Here is a 9472-nt window from a genome sequence, read left to right as displayed (position 1 = left end):
AAACAAAGGAATTGGTAAATGTTTGAGATGATGAATGTACTAATTACCTGATCTGATCATTACACATTGTATTCATATGCTGACAAATCACACTATACCCAATAAACATGTATAATTGTTACATGTCAGTTAAAATTTTTTTAAAATCTTCTCTTCCCCCAAAACAAGTCTAGTTCTGACTTGTTATTTAGTTGGGACTGCCCACTTTAACTACTTACGGTAAAATAGATTAGTATGCTCTCTGAATGAGAATTATGCTGAAATAATTTGGTCAAAGGCTAGGTAATCAGAATATTTTCTGTTGAGTAAACAGGAAAGAAAAAAGTTCTGTCCCTTATTGGAAAGCTCTTCAATATATAAGCCCATTTTCCTGCTCAAGTGAGTTTGGTGAACAGGATATTGTTATGATTCAATATCTTCCGGGTTGTCAGGATTCATTGCAAATATAAATATATGATGTATTATGGATACTGTTAAGGACACTGAGATGAAGTTGATTTGAGTGAGAGTGACTTTATAAGTAGCATAAGAAAATGATAACCCACATGGTTTGATTTGAGAGGTGCTGAGAAGGCTCCTTTTGCAAGAAATACCTCTCCTGTGGATTGTTCCAGTATCTGAAATTTCCAAGTTTAGTTTTGGATTACAGGTTATCTGTATTCAAGGGTCCCATTTAAAAGAAAACGAACTCATGCATCAGCCTGAATGAGCAAACTAGATGATGAAAGATCTTATTTACTGGACAAGAACAGGTCATAGAACATACTTTTTGAAAGGGTGGCAAGAGTAGAGGTAAGTCCTGAGCAATGACTACTGCCAGAGGCATGCAGATCTGAGGGGTCGCAGAGCTAGTAGGAGCATGAGAATCCTGGTGTTTGGAAAATAAAGTGCCACAAAGCCTAGAAGGGCCCTTAAAGATCCAAAACTACTACTTTGGATTAACATGTACTTCCAAACCTTGTCCATGGGCAACATGTGTTCAGTATTCTGAAATCCAAATTGTTCCATCCATTTCTGAAATTTATTATGTTGATTTCAGCTCAGCTTCTAAGCTATGAAGATCACTTGGAGGCATGATTCTGTCATTTATTAAGTGTGCCTTCTGTGTTTTTGTCAAGTCACTGTTTGTTTGTTTTTTTAAGAATTATTCTATTTAATTTTATTTATTATCATTATTATTATATATTTTTTTTAATTTGACCAGAGGGAAGGAGGGGGGAGAGAGAGTAAGAGAAAGCAAGCCGCCAGGTCCAGGACTCCCATATGGCCAACCAGGTTGGGAGTCCAGCGTTTCAACCATCATGCCACCTGCTGGCCCCAAGTCACTGGTTCTTAATCTTGGATTCAAGGAGTCTGTAATTAATCTAAAACTGTATGTGACACTTTGTATTTACAAGAATTTTTCAGTGAAGAGAGGTCTAGACTTATTTTTTTAAAGAATTGTTTTATTTAACTTTAATTGACCAGAGAGGGACAGAGTGAGAGAGTGAGAGAGAGGGAAAGTGAGAAAGCAAGCTGCCAGGTCTAGGACTTGAACTGTGGTCAGCCATGTGGGAGTTCAGCGCTTAACCACAACACCACCTGCTGGCCCCCAGAGTCTAGACTTCTAAAAAGAATCTCAAGGTTATCCGTGACCTAACAAAAGGTTAAAAACTACTGATCCAACTATTAATTAGTATTTTGAGCCGAACAGTGCTAATAAGACCACCATTGATGCCTTCCTTCATGGTTAGCACTGATCCATGAGAAATTTTGGAGTTAGTTGTTGGCTATCATATTTCAGTCTCTTTTTTCATAATTTGAATTGTAAAAGTGGAAGGGGAAAATGAATTCTAGCTACTTTGACATTTGGGTCATTCAGATTTTTTTTTTAATTGTTTGGTGCTTAGTTTTAAATCTCTAAGTGTTATGTCATTCTTCAGACCTTTATCATTTTACTTCCTGTACCCATCAGACACCATATATCAAAGCATTATAGATGCTTTAAAAACATCTCTGAGATTGGGTGCAATTGACACATCTAAAAATATATATTAGTAAAACTTTTCTATCTTTCCTCTCTATGGTTCTGGACAAGTGTTATGTTACTTTCCATTTCAACTCACCTTAAAATCTACAAAGACTCTATCTCAATCAATATATATAGCTTTATGTATCTATATATATCTTTACATATATATATGCACACACACACGTGTGTGTGTATAAAGGGATTTGTGCTTTAATAAAATCCTTTACATAAAAATCTGGATGTGATAAGTTAGAGCTTCATTACTTCATTTAAAAAGGATGCACCTTAGAAGGACATCAGACACAAAAAAATTACATTGATACCATTTGTGTGTAGGTCAAGAAAATACAAAGCTAATCGCTAGTGATGGTAAACAGACCAGTCCCTAGGTCTAGGGCAATGATGGGATTGCAAAAAGGAGCATGAGGAAACATTTTGGACTCAGGGGAATATTCTCTATCTAGATAGGTATAGTGGTTTTGTGGGTGTGCACATCCATCAGAACTCATTAATTCGTACACTTGAAATAGGTACAGTTTATTGTACATAAAATTTAAGTCAATAAAATTGTTTATAAAAGGATTTACCTTTGGAGTCACCAAAGTGAGATTTTATTGAGAATTATTGTACTTAAAATATGATTGATTAAAAAGTGAAAAAGTAAGTCTACTTGTAAATTTCAACATGGAATGTGAGTGAAATATGACCATGAAAAAGTTTTTGGATAGGTGATATCAATGCATTTTAGTTAGTGTTTAGCATTTAAACAAGAATTAATATATCATGTACCAACAGTAAAAAATATTATTTATATAACTAGTTGAGATAATCTAAAATAGATCTTAAGATTCATTTAGAATATCTTCCATAGTCTGTCCCTTCAGACTCAGTGATAACATAATAGCTTATTCAAAGCTAAATTGTACATCACCCATACCGTCAACATTTTGAATTCGCTAAAGGAAAATTGTATGTAGAGTTGTTTGCCTGTACATTATTTGGCATTTAAAAATTGGGTTATATTTTAAATTTGCTATGCTCAGATATTGGATACCAGGGTAATTCCTTGGGAAATCTAACATGATAAATTAAGTATTAATTATAAGATCTGGTTTTAAATACTATGTACTAATTAATATGTATCCTTTTCATATCCTCCTGTTGTTATGAGGAATTTTGCTCAAATTATAGATAATGCTAGTGAATTTTTGCCTTAGTGGTCAATATAAAAATGAAATGAATAGGGGGACCAGCAGTTAGCGTAATGGCTATGTTGCTGGACTCCCACGTAGTCGACCGCGGTTCGAGTCCTGGACCCGGTGGCTTAAACTCACGCCGGGCGCGTGTGCGTACGTGCCCAAGATCCCGAGAGGAGAATGGAGGAGAAGGGATTGCGGCGTGGCCATCCCCCCTGGGGGGTGATTTCCTGCTTTCTATCTCTCTGTCTCTCTCTGTCTGTCTGGCGAGCGCACGCGCCCTATAGCAAAAACCTCTCAAAAAAAAAAAAAAAAGAAATGAATAGGGAACCTCTGTCAACTAATCCTAGAAAAAATACTGAGTGTTTTTGTTTGTTCGTTTTAGAGGTTTTTACCATAGGGCATATGTGCTCACCATAGAGATGGACAGAGATAGTGAAGGGAAAATGAGAAATCTCCCCACCAGGGGGAATGGCCATGCCACAATCCCTTTTCCTCTATTCTCCTTCTGTGATCTTAGGCACTCACAGACACACACCAGGTGTGATTTTCAAGCCACCGGGTCCAGAACTAGAACCGTGGTCGGTCATGTGTGTGGAGGGGGTGGTGTCCAGCGACATAATCACTATGCCACCTGCTGAGCCCCATTAATGCCACATTTCATGTGTGAATGTGGAACAACAAGGAGTAGGTAAAAATATTTTTCTGATATACAACACAGTTGCTATTGCAAAACTTAACTGACTTAGAAGTTATTTGCTTTATAATTTCTTATTCTTACATGTTAGAAAAATTGCAAGTACTCTATACTAGTAATACAGGAACCCTTGATACACTTAACCATTATTTTGACCCATTTATTTTGGATTCATGCTAGGAATGAGTGAGCACCTTTGTTAGAAGAGGGCTGGTCCTAATGAAGGGAGAAGGTTAAGACTGGTTAGGTCGACAAAATTCAAAACACCCGTGATGGGTTCCTTGATGAGGAATGCTATACCTATGCCTTAACCCCTCCTTTTTCCTCATCACACAAAGGCTCAACTACAACCCCAGGCTGAGATTCAGGCTCTGGCTCCAGTTCCAGCTCCACTTGTGGCTCTGGTTCCAGGTGGATTTCAAGCTCAGGTACAGGAATAGGTTCTGGTCCTTGAGCAGGCTCTGGGTCAGTCTTCGGGACAGGCTCTGTTTCAGGCTCATGGTCTGACTCCAAAATGTTAGCAGGGTCATTCTCATGAACAGAGGATGCTTCTAGCTGGGTAACATCTTCAGTTGGCATGACTTCTCCTTCTGCACTTGGGCTTGTTTTTGTCATTGGTCTGCAAGAAAAATAACTTTGAAATTTCACATGGAATCAGAAACTCTGAGCCTTCCATGACACAAGTCTCAGACTGTTCAGGACATGTGTTATTTCTGATATTCTAATTCATGTCAGACCATATTGTCCATTGTGAGTTCAGAAAGGTTAGGTTTCAACAATATAATACAACTTTAAGACAGATCAGGGTTGGCTCTATGGCCTGGTAGATAAGGCAGCTGGATTTGACATGGCCAACCTGCTCAGTATGAATCTTTAACCTGAGGCTTAAGAAACATGCTGGGTGCATGTGTATGTGTGCCCAAAATCCTGAAAAGAGGAAGAGAGGGAGGAGAAGGGATTGCAGCATAAACGTACCCTGTGGGAAAGATGCTTTCTCCCACTGCTCCCCAGCCTCCACTATCTGACAAGCAAAGACACCCTCTAGCAAATAAGAGGAAAAAAAAGAAAGGGAGGGAGAGAGAGAAGGAAGGAAGAGAAAGAAAGGAGAGAGGAAGAAAAAAAGGAAGGAAGGAAGAAAAGAAAAAAAATTAAAAGGTGGGAAAACTGATGTCAGGATGAAAGAGTCTAAGAAGGTCTTTGAGGGCCAGATCCATAGCTCTGATGCATCTCTATCTCCTTACAATACTTGGCACTTGATTAGTATCTAATACATAGCTGTGGAATATACTAGAGAAGAAATAGCATCGGCTGTGGTCAGGGCTGCGTTCTGACTTCCATGGGCATAAGGTACTTTTGCCTTTGTGGGTCTCTTGTTTATAAAAATAAAAATACTTAAAATTATATTGTATGACTATTTTGGTTTAAAGACAAGTATATTACTATTAGATGTTAGAACATTTTTTGAACCTAAATGAGTTGTGAGAGTTAAATTAAAGTGCTAAGATCGGGGGGGGGGGGGCCACAACTCGGGGGGTGGCACAACACTCAGCATTAAAGTAGTGGGAGCGAGTAGACAGATCCCTCTGATATCTTATGCTAGAAGGAGTTCTTAGGAAGAGCCACTTGAAAGAGATATGCCTGAGAAATGTTCATATTCAAGTAAAGACAACAAAAGAAAGGCTTACTCAAGCTCTGTGGTGTTTTTAGATGCTCTTTTCCTTTCCTTTGCCTTTGCCTTTGCCTTGTTCCTTGCAAAGCACACAACAGAGGTGACAATGGCAACACCTACGAGGGTACCTACCAAGGCCCCAACAATGATTCCGACTTCTGGATCTGAAGAACACAAGCAACTGGTTAATAGAGTGGGACATATTATTGCCTCATGCATGTGCATTCATGACTAATGGGGAAGATTTGGGGTATTCACAAAGCAGGAAAGTGATTTGTATACACTGGAGGAATGGAAGTCCCTAGAACTCTTCCAGTTGGACTCATAGTGAGAGAAGAAAGATGACTAGCTCAACTATGTCACTTAACCATTGATATTTACACACACAAATATGCCAACTTGGGGAAAGTGGAGTTGCTTTCAAAATGAAGTTTAGAAAAGAGGATTTTCAGTGTGCTTAACCAGTCAGAGAGACACCATGAAATTGCAATCTGGTCACCAGAAATAGGCCTCTGCTATAAGCAAGGGTATTTCACCAGGCTTTCCCAGAGCATAGGTAAAACAGGCCCCCCAAAACATTTTCCCTAACAGAGTCTATGCTCACCAAGGAGCCTCATGCATAATGGACCCTGGGAAAGGATATACTTATTTTGATAAGTAGGCATCTGGTTTATTACATCAGTCTAGGTGAAAACTTAAGGAGCTTGAGACAGTCCAACTGAGCATCAAACCTTGAAGCACTGAGGTGTTCTCCCTGAGAAACTGTGTCTGAATTATATATATCCTATATATCTCTCTGAAAACAAGGACAGACATCTTGTATTTTGAGATTAGAGGCTAGTTGAGGTGCTCAATAATCTTTAATACTTAGAGGAATACAAATAATTTAAAAGTCAAATAGTTTAAACTTCTAACAAAAACAGCAATTCTTGCCCTATTCCTCCCCATCTCTGAGTCCCATTTACTACAGGGTTAACCACTCATAACACTTTTAATTCTTACTTTCCCATTTCTGCTATGCTTGTTCTGGTATATACAAGTTTATTTTGGCATTAAAAAAGGTTTGAAATCCATGCATGGTTCTTTCATAATATGCAGTTCTATGAATTTGTGGAAGAGCCTCATAGCTAACTACTATATCACTTGAATTTTCCTACCAACAGCATCACAAAGAGAAATTCAGGCTGATGCTATCAATGAGGCTGTTGTTTCATTTACTGAATGTTGATACAACTTTCTAGAGATTTTGTGAGGCTTAAACAAACTGCTTCCTGTAAAGGGTTTAGAACAGTGTATGGCCCATATTATCACACAAGCATTAGATATTAAAAAGGTCATTCACGTCAACCTGTAAATAAAAGTACACAATATCGCGAGGTAGGAAGCTCTAATCAGGGGTCCTAATTAATTCACTTGGCTAATAGGCCTAGACTACTTAAGGAGAAAGTTTGTATATTGACTCACGTGAAGAGGTTAGATCAATTTCGCAGGAACTATTGCCAAGACTATTAATGGCAGTACACTGGTAGTAACCTTGCTCAAAATTTGTCAGATTTCCAATAACCAAATTCCCTGTGGCTGGATCTGTTGAAACCAGGAAATAGACTTTTGAGATCTCTTATATGGATACAGATCACATCAGTTTAACATCATTCCCACATTGGCCTCTCTTTCTTGAGATATCCAGGGTCCAACTAGACCCCTCAGGACTGTTCTATTTCCATCATACTCACCACCTGTGAGCTGGCTTCTAGAAGTTGGAGAGTAAATCAGACCATATTCATCGTGTTGGCAAACAGACATTCTTTTTACACCACCACCGCCCCCTCCCCCAAGAAAAGAGATGATTAAGCTCAAAGAAAAAGCAGTCAGCCACACACTCATACTATCAGATGGGTACAAACATCAGACCTTTTTAGGGGCTGGTGAGGGTTATACTTACTGAAGCTTTCTTTCACTGGTATGATGTCTCCTCCCTCAACTTTATACCAGTAGTATACAGGGGAAGGTGTTCCAAGTGTAGAGAGACAAGAAAGGGAAATAGCGTGGCCAGTTTCTGGTCTTCCTTGAATGCTACAAAAGGGCTTAGAAGGTTTGACTGTAAGGCAATGACAAAGAGTGAAATTTCTGCAGGATGATCAGCAGTCTGCAGTTGCAGGCACTTCCTCACTTTCATTTTGCAGAATATATTTTTTTTTAAAAAAAAAAAAAAAAAAAAAACTTAGTTAAATTTATTTTGACTGTTTTCTGGTTGTACCACCAGGTGGGAGTAGAGCACTTCAGGTACAGGGATTTTCTAGTCAGGAGGCCATTAAGATTCCAATAGTGTCTCCTCAGCATCCTCTCTTGAGTTATAACCATGAATTTCTGCATCGTGTCTTAAAATATGCTTTTGGTAAAACATCCAAATGTAAGCAAACATTAAACAACTAGAACCCTAGTTTATATTTTAAAAGCACAATTTTAAAGGAGAATATAACCCTTAAACACTTTGAGATAAACTGTTTTTCTTTTAAAAATTGTTTTATAAATGTTTTATTTTTCTTTTATCAACTCTTTGCATTTATCCATTTATGGGTGACACAAAACAGTTGGAAAATTTGAATTTGCTTGTCTCCCTCATTAATAGAGGAAGGCCATATGGGGTGTATGTGCTACACAGCACTGAAATCTTTATTCATTCCAACAAGTTTTTAGCTACGTGCCTTCTGTGTGCCCAGCACTGGACTAAATTAAGCACCAGGAATTTAAGAGTAACAAGTCTGAAGTGGGGTGGGGAAATGATGACAGGTGATGACGTTTGTCAGTGGCAGAGGTTTTATCTTAGAAGGTGTCGTATGTCATGGATTTTATGCTGGGGGGTGGTGCATGGAGGGAGTTTAGACACAGGTATGATGGTGGTCATTTTAACATTTTAAATAGATAGCTCCTACTATAAGAGTGCCTGAATCAAAGGAGAGAAGGGGACAGATTGAAGAGGTAGTGAGAAACTAGTATTAACAGGACTTGGTGGTCAACTGGATGTGGAGGGTGAGAAAGAGGGTGGGGTTAATGAGACTCCAGGTTTCTGATAACGACAGCAAGGTACACATGGTTTTGCCATCCCTTGTAACAGTATGAAAAGCAAGTTTTAGAAGAGGTGATGAGGAGAAAGGAGTGATAATGAGGTCAGTTTGGGACATCATGAGGGTTGGTTTTTTTTTTTTTTTTTGAGAGAGATTTTGCAATAGGGTCTGTGTGCTCACCAGAGAGACAGAGACAGCAGGACAGCAAGAAACCACTCCCAGGGGGTATGGGCATGCCACAATCTCTTCTCCTCCATTTTCCTCTCAAGATTTTGGGCACACATGCACATGTACCTGGGGCTCAAACCACGGTTGACTACATGGGAGTCCAGCAATGTAACTGTTATGCCATCTGCTGGTCCTAGGACATCCTGAGTTTTTAACTGCTTATTTAAAACACCTCAGTGAGAAGTCTTGTGGGATGCTGGGAACCTGATTCTTTTCATTTTCTTACTTTACACAGATTATTATATATCCTTAATCTTATATACAGATAATGATCTGAACTTCTATACTTTCCAACTTACCTTCATTATCTTAATCTGGATATAAAATTCTCCAAAAGCTTAGGTTCTCTAATTCAGGTGAATTAAACCTTAGGTACTTTAGACTGCTAAGCCCTCCAGCCAAGAGCATAGCTCTGGATGCATAAATCCCAGCTTTGTAATTTTATTCTAGATGTGTTTAGGCAAGTTATCTAACTTTATCAAACCTCAGTTGACTCATCTGTAAAATGTGAATAATAGATACACTTCTGGTTAATTAAAAGATGAAATAAAACATTGTATACAGGGCCTGCACATGGTATACTGTTGGTCCTGGGCAGAACTAATT

General features: G+C 38.5%; 1 protein-coding gene across 2 annotated transcripts in view; it reads right to left on the bottom strand.

The window, feature by feature from the left end:
* Positions 1 to 3794: 3794 nt before the first annotated feature.
* The window catches only part of VSIG1 (V-set and immunoglobulin domain containing 1), a 36860-nt gene continuing 31182 nt past the window's right edge, over positions 3795 to 9472 (bottom strand). For both annotated transcript variants that reach the window (XM_006142826.2, XM_006142827.2), the window contains exons 4-7: positions 7516 to 7671; positions 7038 to 7157; positions 5590 to 5737; positions 3795 to 4523 (exon numbers count right to left, since the gene is read on the bottom strand). In XM_006142826.2, the coding sequence (XP_006142888.1) occupies positions 4205 to 4523; positions 5590 to 5737; positions 7038 to 7157; positions 7516 to 7671 (743 nt within the window). In that variant the 3' untranslated portion in view covers positions 3795 to 4204. The remainder of the gene's footprint in view (positions 4524 to 5589; positions 5738 to 7037; positions 7158 to 7515; positions 7672 to 9472) is intronic.

Source organism: Tupaia chinensis, unplaced genomic scaffold (genome assembly GCF_000334495.1).
Source record: "Tupaia chinensis unplaced genomic scaffold, TupChi_1.0 Scaffold000082_1, whole genome shotgun sequence".
Taxonomy (NCBI): Eukaryota; Metazoa; Chordata; class Mammalia; order Scandentia; family Tupaiidae; genus Tupaia; species Tupaia belangeri.
This window is presented reverse-complemented; position numbering and strand designations above follow the sequence as displayed.